This window comes from Lutra lutra, chromosome 2 (genome assembly GCF_902655055.1).
Source record: "Lutra lutra chromosome 2, mLutLut1.2, whole genome shotgun sequence".
In the NCBI taxonomy this organism is placed as follows: Eukaryota; Metazoa; Chordata; class Mammalia; order Carnivora; family Mustelidae; genus Lutra; species Lutra lutra.
In genome coordinates, this window is record NC_062279.1 from 206,225,615 (window position 1) to 206,240,165 (window position 14,551).

The 14,551-nt window shown below is 47.5% G+C and overlaps 1 protein-coding gene across 4 annotated transcripts in view; it reads left to right on the forward strand.

Annotated features, from left to right (window-relative positions):
• ANXA3 (annexin A3) overlaps positions 1-14,551 on the forward strand; it is a 49,699-nt gene that overhangs the window by 29,702 nt on the left and 5,446 nt on the right. For 3 of the 4 annotated variants that reach the window (XM_047719630.1, XM_047719629.1, XM_047719631.1), the window contains 6 exons: positions 5,062-5,141; positions 7,976-8,032; positions 8,409-8,502; positions 9,875-9,970; positions 11,116-11,174; positions 12,635-12,757. In XM_047719630.1, the coding sequence (XP_047575586.1) occupies positions 5,062-5,141; positions 7,976-8,032; positions 8,409-8,502; positions 9,875-9,970; positions 11,116-11,174; positions 12,635-12,757 (509 nt within the window). Of the gene's footprint in view, positions 1-5,061; positions 5,142-7,975; positions 8,033-8,408; positions 8,503-9,874; positions 9,971-11,115; positions 11,175-11,334; positions 11,903-12,634; positions 12,758-14,551 lie in introns of those variants that run through there. The other variant, XM_047719632.1, reaches the window with a different exon arrangement.

A 14,551-nucleotide genomic window follows, 5' to 3' on the forward strand; every position in this document is an offset into this window, starting at 1 on the left:
TGGCTCTTCAGAGAATATGGGAATAAGATCTGAGCTAGAAACGGCAGCATCCCCGTGGCGTTGACACTTCCCACTTAACGCATTTCGGCTCTAGTGGATTTTGCTCTCAGCAGACGCTGCTTCATTGAATCAATTATTTTCACCAGAAAATAGTTGCCAGAGATTCAAATCATTCTATATTAATAGTAGATGTTAAAAACCCCTTAGATAGGCCTCGTGATTTGGGGCATGACACATGAGAGGGACCGTTGAGAGAATGTGTTGAGCACGTGGATTCAGTAAAATTAGCTCCCGTCCTCGTAGTCTGTTCGCTGTGTGAAAAGGAGAAAGTGCCTGCAGTGTGATTCTGGCGCTGAACCCCCAGGGGTAAGCTGACGACGCAGGTTACAGCACAGTCCCCAGAGGACGACCCTCACTGCAGACTCGGCCCTAGCTCAGCAGCCCCAGGCCATGAGCCCTTCTGCCCGAAGAGCTCCGAGGTCAGGGCTTCTCACCACTCCCTCAGGGTCAAGAGCTCACTAGCATGACTCACGGAACTCGAGAAAACACTACACAAGTGACCCGTGAACCATAGGAGGGTTAGGGGCGCTGCTCCCCTGTACAGTTCAAAATACGTGTATAACTTTTTTTTAACGATTTTATTTATTTATTTGTCAGAGAGAGAGCACAAGCAGGGGGAGCAGCAGGCATAGGGGGAAGCAGGCTCCCTACTGGGCAGGAAGCCCAAAGCAGGACTCGATCCCAGGACCCTGGGATCGTGACCTGAGCCAAAGGCAACCGCTTAGCTGACTGAACCACCCAGGCGCCCCTCAAAATATGTTTATAACTTTTGACCCTCCAATAGCTTACTTATGGCCTTACTTACTTATGGCCTCCAATAGCTTACTTACTAATGGCCTACTGTCGACCGGAAGCTTTACTGGTAACAGAAACAGTGGATTAACACAGAATTTGTATCTTGGATGTGTTATATACTATGTTCTCACAATAAACTAAGCTAGAGATAAAAAGAAGTTTCTAAAAAAATCAAAAAGAAGAGAAAATACATTTATGAAATTGTGCCCCATTTATTGCAAAAACCCATGTATACGTGGACTGTGCAGCTCCCACCCCTGTTGTTCAGGGGTCAGCTGTACTTACAATTACTGTTTTACTGTAAAGAACAGAAATCAGGACCAGTCACATGAGGATGCGTAGGGGAGAGGTCTGCGAGGGTCCCAAATGCAGAGCTCCCTGGTCCTCGGGCTGTGTCTCCTTCCCAGCGCATCGACACATAGTTACCACCGGGAAAACTCGTTGACCTTTGGTATCGTTTTTATCAAGGTTTCATTGCACTGGCATGACTGACGGCATCACTGGCCACAGGACTGTGCTCCATCTCCAGCCCCTTCCTTTCCCTGAAGGTCAGGCTGATACCCTGTGGCTCAGAGCCCCAACCCTTCTAATGACAGGGTTGGTCCTTCTGGGGGCACCAGCCGCCACCCCGAGTCATCTTGCTGCCGTAAACTCAGGTGTGGTTTGCAGGACCTGCCACAAATAGCAAAGACATTCCTATTACTGGGGAAATTTGAAGGATTTAGAGGCTGCTTCCCAGGAACCACGGCAAAGACCAGTCTGAATTCTGTACTGTGCACCAGCCGCCTGGAACCCTCTCCGAGAACCGGGGGAGCACAGTTTCTATGTCGGTGTGTCAGGGAGCTTCTGCAGTAGGAGAGGTCCCGAGAAGGGATCTGCTGCCTCCCAGCTCGGTGTCAGATCCGTTACTTTGAGAAACTCTCCCTAGAAGGTAAATACCTTCGCTCACCTCAGTGATAGGTAAGTGACTCTCTCAGCCGTCGCTCATCAAGGCTCCGTGATAACCGCATTTAACACGGAATTGTTTCCACACCTTCCGGAGGACTGAAAAAGCTACAGGGGAACAAGGGAACAAGGGGACAGCGGGAGATTTTAGCAAACCCCAGGGCGGGGACAACAAAGGGAAAAGAGATTGGAGGTTTCGGAAACTGGAAGCTCAGAGGAGGGGCACCACCTGCCAGTGTTGGAGCCTCAGGGCTCGGAGGAGAGGTTTAAGGAACTGGAGTTCAGATCTCTGCAAAAGGGCTGCCCGGAGCTGGAGCAGATCCCTCCCCGGGGCTAAGGGACCTGTTCTGGGGACCCAGAGCCGGCTGCCGCTGTCAGGATGAACGGACCTTGCTGGTTTGCGCTGACAGGGACAGCCAACAGCCAGCCGGCTCTTCTCCTCTGCCTTGCAGTCTCCCTCGACCCCGGCCCCCAACCCCATCCCCAGGGGTGGGCCGGACGGGGAGTTGGGACAAGGGAGAGGGTACAGGAGAGAGGTGTGATTTGCTGCGTCCCCACCCCAGCTCCGAAGCAGGGTGGAGAAGGCTGGCTTTGGAGCAGATGAGATCATTGCTTAGTAGCAGCCACAGATGGGCACAACGTAGGTGTTTAAAATATGTGGTTCTCTCGATTCAACTAGACTCGCACATACAGGAGTCGTGGGCGCCGGGGGCTCTATCCCAAGGTGCCTGGTTACTTCCTCGCACGTTTCTTGGAAGACTCGCCGCTCCTTGAGTGAACCCGGCCCTCGACGGCTTTCCACGGCCCCGCATCTGCACCAACCACCCAGACGGAAGCTCTGCGAAGCCAGGAGCTTTGCTTTTGTTCACTGCTGTGGCTGCGGTGCCCAGAGCAGTCGGGATGAATCCCGACGGGCACCAGACTGATATCCCCAAGACGGCAGTGACCATCTTAAGAGCCAAGTGAAGGGTCTAGCATTTCGGACTGTCGTTTTGCCAGTGTGACCCACGATCACAGTTGAGAGTCATCGGGGGCGTCGGTGCCCACGGGAGGTAGGGCCTCTAGGCGCTGAGGAGCGGCCCAGGGTAGCTTGATGAGCGGAGATCAGTGATGCGGAAGGAGGGAAAAGAGGAAACGGGCCCAGTCCCGGGCAGCCAAGCTCTCAGAGACTCGGGGCTTGGTGGAACCTGGGACTCCGCTCCTGTGGCCTCTCGGCGTCAGCTCCCGTGGCTCGGCGGGCTGGAGCTCCTGTCACAGGGACTCCTTCTGCCTCACCGTTGTTGACCACATCAGGCAACCCCCCTCACCCCATGGCATCCGTCTCCTCCGCCTTCCATGTGCCCCCACGGTTTGCGGCCATCCGGGCTCCTCTTTGGTCCCTTATTCCTTGGGGTGTTTTCTCCTGCGTTGCTGTCTCTGTCTGTTTCCGGGGCGGCTCACTCCCCACGAGGAGAGTCGCTGAGCTCGGACGGCGCCACCGACCAGCGCTGTTCTGGGGAACGTCCTCCCGGCGCTCACCGGCTCGGCCGCCGGCCCCCAGGGTCAGACGCCAGCCCTGCGGCGGTCGGGGACAGCGAGGGTGGTGTCACCACGGAAGGGGAAGTGGCGGCCCCGCGTGCACGGTCCGTCAACGTTGGCCACCGTCGCGGCTCCGGGAAAGGAGCAGGTGCCTCGTGTCGCGTGTCCTCTACAGTGACACGGTAGAGTCTAAACAGAGCTGGATCTGAACTTTCTCTAGTATTTAAGACTGTTTTTTCTAATTAGTATGAAGGATAGACAAAACAATATCATAACTGTTAGGTAAGATGATGCCTCTTAAGGATTATTAGTATTTAGATAAATAATTTGCACTCATAATGGATTTTGCTTATTTGAGTTGCTTTAAAAAATCATAGACTTTGTTTAAAAAAAGACTAAAGTCGTGCTAGAAGAGTTCCTATTTTCACATAGTTCTTGCTATTAGATAATCTCATATCCCCTCTGTAAGCATCTCTTGTTGATTTAAAAGGGCAGAAACATTTGTAGGACCACAGAGTTCTCCAGAAGGACGCAGGCAGAGGTCGAATAGTCACATGACGTCAGCACATCCAGGTACAGAGCAGCTGCCTCTGAGTCACCAGTTCATGGATGGGGCAGAAAATGGATTAAAATCAGTAGACGTGGGATGCCTGGGTGGCTCAGTGGGTTAAGTGACTGCCTTCAGCTCAGGTCATGATCCTGGAGTCCTGGGACAGAGCCCTGCATCAGGTTCCCTGCTTGGCAGGGAGTCTGCTTCTCTCTCTGACCCTCCCCCTCCTCATGCTCTCTCTCTCTCAAATAAATAAATAAAATCTTTAAAAAATAAAAATAATAAAAAGAAAATCAGCAGACATTGCGCAGCGCAGGCTCTGCAAGGAGGGCCACCACTGGTCGGCCCCCAAATACGTGAACACAACAATTGGCGTTTGTCACGGGAAACAGCACCTTTCCGGGTAGCTTTCTCACTTTTGAGAGGTATTGCAGAATACAATCTACCATATACGTCACAGTTAAGGTTAGGTTTGATAAAACAGACAGTGGCTCGGGTGACATAAAAATGTCCTTCTCCCACACGTAGAAGACATCGGAGACAGGCAGTTCCAGGACTGGTATGGAAACTCCTCAACACCTTCAGGAACCCAGGCCCCTTCTTGCTTCTGCCCATGCTGTCGCTAAGATGTCATCCTCCTCATGGTCCCACTGTGGTTGCCTAGGCTCCGGGCATCAGTCCACACACCACGCAGGAGGATGGAGGAAGGCACGGGCCACCTTAAGGAGATTTCCCAGCGATGTCCCATAGGTTTGCCTCCATTTCATTACCAAGAACTCCTCGGGGAGCTGTGCCCATGGTACTAAACTCAGAGGCAAGCCGAGAACGCGGTCTCTAGGTTGTGGGACGCACATCTTGCTCAAGGACCGTGTTCTGTTACGGCGGAAGAATGAAACGCTGACCAGAAGACACACTAGCGCCTTGCCACCCGCACCCGCACCCGCCGCCGCGTTTTCATGGCACTTCCTCTGTTCTCCTGCATCCGCCACAGCACACTGTGTGAGCACACACTGTGTAGTAGTTGCGAGAAGACAGTATCCCTATCAGAAGAGCACCAGGAAGTTAGAAAAAAGAGGCGGATTTATTTTCTCACCTACTCCTTCCTTGCCGGTGGTGACATTCAAGCTTTTCTCTGTTTTGTAACAATGTTTTTTCAGTTGGTCAAGACCTGCTATATTCTTTTTTGGTTTCAGTATATAAGAAGAGTCTCGGAGACGACGTTAGTTCTGAAACCTCTGGTGATTTCCGGAAAGCTCTGTTGACTTTGGCAGATGTAAGTTTTTGTTTTCTATTGCTTAGCCGCCCGGTAAGCTGCGTGCTCAATAATCATTTTTAGGGGGCTTAAAAATAACCAAATGGAGACAAGGAGGCTGCAGTTTTCCTTGTGAAATAATTTGTTCATTTTACATTTTCAATTCTGGACTCCAAAGTATACATTTTTCTCTTGTCGGCATTTAAATTAAGTCAGAAGCTTGATACAGAAAAATTATCTTCAGAGATGGGTATGTCAGTCCCCAGATTAAAAAAAAAAAAAGCTTGCACAAATAAAAACAAACAGAAAAACGATTTGCTGCAAATTTCTCTCATTTCTCTCTGCCCCTTTGGAAGAGTTGCTAAACCGTTGGTCAGTGTAGGACCAGATGAGGCCACACCTGGCTCTCTCTTCCGTGGAGGTTCAGGACTTCATAGTACAGGTGGCAAGGTTAAGCGTGAGGTGCCACCACCGGTGTGTGTGAGGGAGGAAATGATCTCAGCCCTATCCCGCTGGCCTCTTTCAGCCGATGTACGCAGCTCCAGGTGTGTGAGAAAATCCCGACATTGGCCTCAGCATGGGCTGGAAGCAGTAGTTGTCCCAGTGAGCCACGATCCCGCAGGAAACAATGTGTCCTTGTGATGGTTGCAGTTACTTCAAATGGTGACAACTTTAAAGATGGGGCCTTCAAGCCCAAATCTGTGAGGCGTTGCTGCGAACATATGCTCCCCGAGGTCTCTGAGCATGACGGCACACCCATTTGCACACACGCACGAGCACACAACAGCCAGAAGGCAGTGAGCAGTACGGCTTAGAAGCACGTGTTCCGAGTCCAAAAAACCGGGGTTCCCAGGCTTCTGCTCTGCCTGTAGCTTTATTGGGACAAGCTACGTTCTGCCATAAAAACTTTGTTTTCGGGGTGCCTGGGTGGCTCAGTGGGTTAAAGCCTCTGCCTTCGGCTCAGGTCATGATCCCAGGGAGCTGGGATCGAGCCCGCATCGGGCTCTCTGCTCAGTGGGGAGCCTGCTTCCCTCTCTCTCTCTCTGCCTGCCTCTCTGCCTACTTGCGATCTCTGTCAAATACATAAATAAAATCTTAAAAAAAACACACACACAACTTTGTTTTCACATCTGTAAAATTAAAACAATAATGAGAGAGCGGGTGTGCAGTACTTAGCAAAAAAACCACGATGGTTCGTAGCAGAACCAGTGAGACGCGGCACCCTTCTCACCCGAGGGAGCGCACGACGAACCAGAACGAGAAGGCCATGTAGCCACAGAGGAGCAGCAGCCCTGGGGTAGAAAATCAGAGAAACCATATGGAAATAAGACAGGCATCCAGGACCTAATGTTTAAAAGTGGGAATGAACGCACTTTAAAAATACTATAGCCAAACACGAATCACGTAAAATTTTCAAAACGATTCAGGCAATCCCCCCTTTCCTCTCTCCTATCTCTGTAACGTGCTGTGTGTCTGTGCACGGAACACACTCACACTTCGCCGCAGAGCCCTCAGCATGAGAGCTGGTGGCAAGCGGCGAGGGTTTTGTGTTTTAACAGACCTTATTTTTAAGAGCGACAAGATCTGTTTAGGTTTCCAGAAAGCTGGGGCAGCAAGTACAGAGAGCTCCCGTACGCCCCTCCCAGGGACCCTGTTGGGAACATCTTGCATCAGTGCGGTGTGTTGTAGTTGGCGAGCGAGCGCTGATACGTGGTGATTAACCAGAGTCCCCGGGCTACGTCAGGTGTCACATGTGGGTTTGCACGAATGTATAACGTCACGTATCCAGCATTACAGTGTCGCACAGCATGGTGTCACTGCCCTAAAATCCCTTCTCCCTTCTTCATGCTCTCTTCCTCCCTTCACATCCCCGTAGTCACTAAGCTTTCTGCCGTCTCTATTGTTTCAGCTTTTCTAGAACGTCCCATGGCGGGAGCCGTACGGCACGCTGCCTCTTCAGACTGGCTTCTTACATTTGCTGATATGCCATGTGTCTCTCTGGATTTGGTGGCTCTTTTCCTGTTAATCACTGAATCCTGTCCCATTGTATGGGTGTACGACTGTGCATGTCACCCGTTGAAGGGCATCTTGGTTTCTAGCAAGTTTTGGCGATGAGGGATAAAAGCCTCTGCTAACATTCCGGTACAGGTTTTGCGTGGACTCGAGTTTTCAGCTCACGTGGGTGAATGTCAAGGAGCAGCATTGCTGGGTTATGGGTAAAGTGTGGTGGGTTTTGTAAGAAGTGACCAGGCTCTCTTCCAAAGTGGCTTTACCGATTTGCATTCCTGCCGCCAAAGAATGGCAGTTCCTGTTGTCCCAGATCCTTGGCCGTATTTAGTGTTGTCAGGGTTTGGGATTTTAGCCAGTCTAAGAGGCGTGTAGTGCTATTCTCTCGTTATGGTTTTTTTTTTTTCTTTTTAATTTTCAGTTCCCTAATGACATAGGACATTGAGCATCTTTTCGTGTACTTTCTGAATCCGTGTGGATCTTTTGCCTATTTTTAATTAGGTTTTCATTGCTTTGAGTATGAGAAGCTCTTTATATATTTTGGATATAAGTGCGGTATTAGATATGTGTTTGCAAATATTTTTTCTCACTCTGTGGCTTATCTTTTCATCCTTTTAAGATCTTTGAGTTTTCAGAGGAAGAGACTGAGGCTCAGAAAATTGTGTGATTGGTACAAATCCCAGGGCTAGTGAGCAGCAGAGCGAGAACAGGAGCCGAGTGCCTGACTCCTCTTGGGGCGTGGCCTCCCCTGGAGAAAAGCCTCTAAAACGTCCTGCTGACCAGAATACTGAGGGTTAGACTCTCCCGTCTTTAAAAGGGTTGCCTTCGTTTTCATCTTCCCCGTGCAGGGCAGAAGAGATGAAAGTCTGAAAGTGGATGAGCTGCTGGCCAAGAAAGACGCCCAGGTCAGTAGTAGAGTGAAGGCGACATCTCCTGTAACCGTTTTCCCCCTCGAGCGCCCTTTCGTTCACGTGGCACCGACGGAGGCCGTCCTCTCCTGTCCCATCTGGAGGAGAAGCCTGAAAGCTGGGCATCGCCCACCCCTAGCTCCCCCCCACCCCTGGTGCTGGTTCTTCTTCTTCTGGCTCCAGCCTCCCCGACTCTCAGATCCTAGTCCGCTAACAGTGAGAGGCTGGGGTAAGAGAGTATCTCCCTGACCTCGACAACCCAGTAAACCACCCGCTCTTCTCATTCCACCAACCCCCTGCCAGGAGAGAGAGAGAGAATGAGAGGGACAGTGTGTCCATAATACCGTGCTAAGTCTTCTTTCTCATCCAATAGATTCTCTATAATGCTGGGGAGAACCGATGGGGCACAGATGAAGACAAATTCACCGAGATCCTGTGTTTAAGGAGTTTTCCTCAACTGAAACTGAGTACGCGCTCACATGACAACCCTTTTTTGCTTTGTGTTGTATTTGCAAATGTTTTGAGGTTTAATATACAAAATTCTGAGAAGTGAAGTTAAAAATTGCAAAGGCTCTTCTATGTGTATATATATAAGCAATTCAGGAGAAAACATGGGAGCTGTGTTCCAACTCAAGGGAGAACTGACCCAACTCTTATCTTTCCTGGAGGCTGAGTACAGTAGCCAGAGACTGACCCGTAACAGGTTGGAGGGGCCAGCAGGGAGAAGGAAAGTGGGAGCCCTCTGGGGTGAGCATGGAGAGGAAGAGTCCGGTAGTGTGGAGGAGCCTGAAGCAGGGCTTCCAACACATCTTTTCCCTAGTGAGCCACTTTCCAGAAATAACAGGCACAGCGGGTATCCGTTAAAGTGTTAATAAGGATGTGACAGTAAATGGGGGAAAGGCGGCATAGTTCTTTCGGTCAGACCAACTGTTCCATGAGACTGCTAAGGAGCCACCTCCTCCGTCATGTATCTCCCTGAACCTTCTGGAAGCAAGAGCACCCAGAAGCCCAGAACTCCATCGGCCATGAGCGTCCCACTGTGGCTTCCAGGCACGGTCAAGAGCACCCATAGCACATGACTAGGCTTATGCTGAGTCCATGGAAAAATGAGGAGACACAAGGTTATTACCATGACTTTTTAGTTCTGAGATTGCCCTTCCTTAATCTTGGCATTAAATGTCACTTATTTTATAAAATACTAGTAATAGTATATTATAGTTGCTTTATAAGTACCTTTATTTGAAAAGTAAAAAACGAACAATCCCCAATTTCTCTCCAAAGATTCTTCAGAATTTCTTAGGGAAAAATTTACTTGGCTTACAAAGTATGCCTGTGTACTTGGTGGCCTATAGGTTTTGCTTTTGGACAAAAACTGATCGAGACGTTACCTCTGGCAAGCGTGAGTACACCATGCTGCTCTAGGGAAGGATTTACTCTGCAGACAGAAATCTGCATAAGCAGATAAAACATATTTGACCAAGGACCACACTATTGTTTCCCAAGTGCTGCTAGAATTTCCAAGTAGCCCACCTTACTAGATAAATTGTTTTTAATTTAACCTTTCAAGCTCTTTTAAATTCCATCAACCTGGGGAGCGGGAGAGGGAGGAGAGAGAAAGATGATTGAAGGAAATGGCCTGTGAGGTTTGGGTTTTATTGTAGATGATTTAAAAAAAAACAAGAACCAAAACTTCCATCCTCCGATTTTGATGGTTTAAAGAAGGAGTTCTTGAGTTTGATGCTTAACTTGATTTGCTGTATATCAAATAAAAAACTGGAATATATTCAAGTGTGGTCAACAGGAATGCCTTAAATATTTTTTTGTGGTGCTGCTTTTTAGCATTTGACGAGTACAGAAACATTAGCCAGAAGGACATTGAGGACAGCATAAAAGGAGAGCTGTCTGGGCATTTTGAAGACCTGCTTCTGGCTATAGGTAAGCTCTTCAGTGCATATAAACTGAGTAACTTCGCACTCATTTTAAATCAACATGAAGGTTCACTCCTTTCTGGTAGGAATCCAGACTGATCCATCCTTAGGCTCCCGTAGCTCCTCGCCCAGTCCCCAGGGCACACGATATGCTCCACAAATGTTGTTAAATGGGTGCATGAAGAAGTTATCTTTTTAGGTTTTACTTTGCCTTTTAACTTTGAATTGTTTTGTCACCGTGCTTAGATTAGTAAATTCTTGGAGAGATGAATGTGTTACATTTCTTTTTTTTTTTTTTTAAGATTTATTTACTTGACAGAGAGAGACAGTGAGAGAGGGAACACAAGCAGGGGAGTGGGAGAGGGAGAAGCAGGCTTCCCCCAGAGCAGGAAGCCGGATGCGGGGCTCGATCCAGGACCCTGGGATCATGACCCGAGCCTAAGGCAGACGCTTAACAACTGAGCCACCCAGGCGCTCCCAAACATTACATTTCTATTGGCATTTTTATTGAGGCTTTTTGAAAATGGAGTCATTGAGTAATTTACTAAATTTAGTGATTGACCCTCTTTGGCTATTTGGGGAAGATATCCGTAGCCTCCCAAAGCTGAGCCCATGTCAGAACTCTAGGTCTCCCCGCTCTTGGCCGAGCTAACCAGGAGTATCGAACAGAGAGTCCAGCACAGACCGAAGCTGGTCCTGGAGCTGTGGATTAACAGGCTCACACAAACACCGTTACATAAGCTGATCGGTCCCCCCGGGAGGGCTCTGCAGTCTCTGGGCCCAAGTTCTTTATCAGCAGTCAGAGACGCTGGGAATGGGGCACGTGTCCACCCTAGGGAGTTATCAGTGTACTCGTAGGTGTTGGTGCGTCTGGGATCTGGAATGAGCCAGCCGCTGCGGGAGCTTCCTAGGCAGGTAACTCCATTTTCCTCTGACTAAAGATAATGACTGTGCTAAAGTTCCCTGTGAGCACACGTGATAAGCCTTTGAAATTCAGGTGAAGCATCCACTGCTCCATCCTAAATAAAGCCGGCAGTCATGAGGGGGCAGAATAGTATGGTGACGCAAAGAATCATTTTAAAAAGCGTGTTACCGTAGATTAACTCAATTTCTATTCAATGAAACTGAACTTTACTTTCCTCTTTGTAACAGTTCATTGTGCCAGAAACATGCCTGCCTTTTTAGCTGAAAGACTTCATCAGGCTTTAAAGGTGGGTCTGCAAATTTCATACACATTCTTAGTCTCCCTCCAGGAGAATACTAAACAGTATTGCATCATACTGAGTGCTGAGGGCGTTTCGTGTCCCTTCCTTCCCTGGAGTAGTCCTCTTTTGTCTCGGAGGTTGACAGTGAGTGTCCTAAGCATTCTAGAGACAGGTACAGTGAGGCGTTGACTAAATTATCTCCCCTACATCACAGTCCGTGAAGGCAGTAAAACTTGGTTTAGAACCCCAAGCCTCAAGCCTGACCCATGCAGCCCAGTGGCCTCTCCAGTGTCTTTCTTAAAATCAGCCAAGTTGAGTCAGCAGCCTTTCCTGTCATAGAAACCCTGCGCCTCCCTGTCTGCTGCTGCTGCTACATGGTGAGGTCCCTCAGTACAGGCGTTTTTCTAGCTCTTTTCTATCTCCAGGTCCTGGCCCTGAGCCCGGCACATTAGAAGATGCTTACTTCTGTCTCTTTACTGGACATTTCCTATGGAGGTCCCCATGTGCCTTCAAAGTTATGTCCAAAGTGAACACATCATGTCTCCCCCCTCACCCCCCACCGAGGGCTGTCCCGTGTTCAGTGACTCAGTGACTTGCCCCGACAGGAACTAGCCTCGCCCAACTCTCTGGAGTTATCCCGTTCCCGGCCCCCATCCTTGCCCTCTATGCCTCGGCCACCTGGGCCTTCTTTCTGTCCTTGACTAGCCAGCTGTCTTCCCACAGCGGAGTCTTTGCGTGTGTTGTCCTCTCTGCCTGGGGTGGACCTCCTCCAGGTCGACCTCTGTCTGGCTGGCTCCTTCTCATCTCTCAGGTCACCGGGCGAGAGGGGTCTTTCCCGACTGAACAGGAGGACTGGCTTCCTTTCAGTCACATTCCACTCCGTGGTTTTTTTTTTTTTTTTTTTTTTTTTTTTCCACTCCATGGTTCTTGTTACTGTTTATGCAACCAACGTGTTGATTTTCTTTCTGTTCCCTCTCCATCTATGACAACGTAGACTCCATGCCAGCCGAGGTAGAATTGGAGCCGTCGGCTGCCGTATGCTCAGTGCGTGGAGCCGGGTCCGGCATGTAGTAGATTCTTCCTGTGGTGGATTAATTCGGCCCCAGGTCAAACACTGCTTTCTCAGGCAGGCCCTTCCTAATCCTTGGTCTGCTTTGGGCCCTCCTAACGTACACTCCCACAGGACTCCGTACCCCATGTGCTGGATTCCGTAGTATAACCGTCACGAAACCGAAGGCCTGGCTCTCACCTCTGGTTTCAGCATTTGGCACGGTGGTGGCCTGGAGTAAGCGCTCAAAAAATATTTCTTGACTCTATGAATGATGAAGCTTGATGATAAGTGAGTGAAGAAGAGTCCCTGTGGCTGAATATTTTGTGTGCCATCGTCTGTTTCCCACAAATACAGATCTGTATGTTGTCTTGTGACCTGTGACATCCGTTCTGTGGACACCTGTGTTTCTTCACAGGGTGCTGGAACCGATGAGTTCACTCTGAACCGAATCATGGTTTCCAGATCAGAAATGGACCTTTTGGACATTCGAGCGGAGTTTAAGAAGCAATATGGCTATTCCCTATATTCGGCAATTAAAGTAAGTCTCCTGTTAAAAATAGCAGAATACATTTTGTCTTTCTCCATGCATCGTCTTTCTTGTATAATCCTTAAAACTTAGAGATATGTGACTGAGTTTTCTCTCTCCCTGTCAGTGCATAAATGTGTTTTCTGAGTTTAAAATAGTGATAACAAAATGTCTCCTAAAGATGGTGATTATTTTTAGCTCTAAAATCCCAGGCACATAATAGACACTCAACATTTTTTTTTTCAGGTTTAGTGGCCATTAACTGTTCTTCTTTTGTGCATTGTACTTGCGAGTTATTTACCTGTTTTTGATATTACAGTATTTTAATTTATTTCAGCTTTTCTTGATGACAAGAGAAGGAAAGGAAAATACACGTTTTAAATTTCCTATTTTTACCACAAGTCTGGTTGACGTACAGTGTCATGTTAGTTTCAGCAGAGTCCGATTTCCTCTTGTTTTACTCAGGATAGGGATGGTTCTGTACTTCGGAGCGCATCTGATTTCAGTTTACAGTTTACAGCAACTTTCTCGTTCTTTTAACAGCTACATATCATTCTGTTATTTATATATTTGCACCTGCCATGTCAAGAAATGTTTCCAGTTTCTTGCTGTTATAAACAGTGTTGTGATATGCATACAAAGTTCCATAAGGTACAGGCGTATCGAAGGGATAAATTCTCGTGGGTCGGTGGGATTGCTGAGGCAGATGTAAGTACACTTGTAATCTCGGTAAACATTAGCAACCATCTCCATCTGCACATCACTGAATCAGCTAGATTCATTCACCAAAACAAATCCTTTTTTTCTTTCAGCCAGAGCTTCTGTTTTTACACTAAACCTTTGCAGGAGACATACATGCTTACATTGAAATCAGGAACTTACTCAGAGAGGCAGCCCTCAGACTGCGCCCAGGGCTTAGAAAGGATTTCATCAGCTCCCACTCAATGCAATTGAATCGATTCTGACACATTACAATAGTTTCAATCAACACGGGAAGATTTAATAACATTAACCATATTGTACTTACTAAGGCAGAAAAGTAGACTCATACATTTTATAAAGATTGCCAGTAACAAGGTTGAAACACAAGGCCTTCAGTTCACCCTCAGCAAATTAGAAAATTAAATTAACCATTAGTTCTCCCTCCTCTGATGGCTGGCTAATTGAGGCTTACTATATTAGGACACATCTAAGCTATGCGTATCTTGATAGAAAAGAAAGATCCATTGCTAAAGAATTCAATTTGTAATTGAAAATTACATGAGATGAATTGAGAGACAACTAAAAAAAAAAAAAGAAGAAAATTACATGAGGTTTTTTCATTTCTATCACCTAATGTGCATGTTTTAAAAATGAAATGTTAAGGTTGGATTGGGGAAAAAAAAGAGAGCTTGAGCTAGATCAGTAAGCGTGAAACATATGAAAAAGGAAGTCGAAGACCTTTCTTTCCCCAAATCCCAGGCTCACATAAACTCACAGGTGAACTCCAAACTTTCAAGGAACAGATATTCCTATCTACACAGGTTGGACCAGAAAATAGGAAAAATGAAACCTGCCTAGTTAATTCCATGAATTTAGTATAATCTTGATTCCAAAGACAGAGGATAAAGAAAATTGCAAATACATTTCATTTATGAACATAGATAACAAAGAGTAAAATACTAACTGAATATATCAGTTTATTAAAAAAGTAACACATCAAAATCAAGTGAGGTTTAGCCTCACTTGAGGCTAATAAATAAAATAATTTATTTTATAATAATAAAAGGAATAAAAGGATGGCTCAGCATCAGAAAATTAATTAAT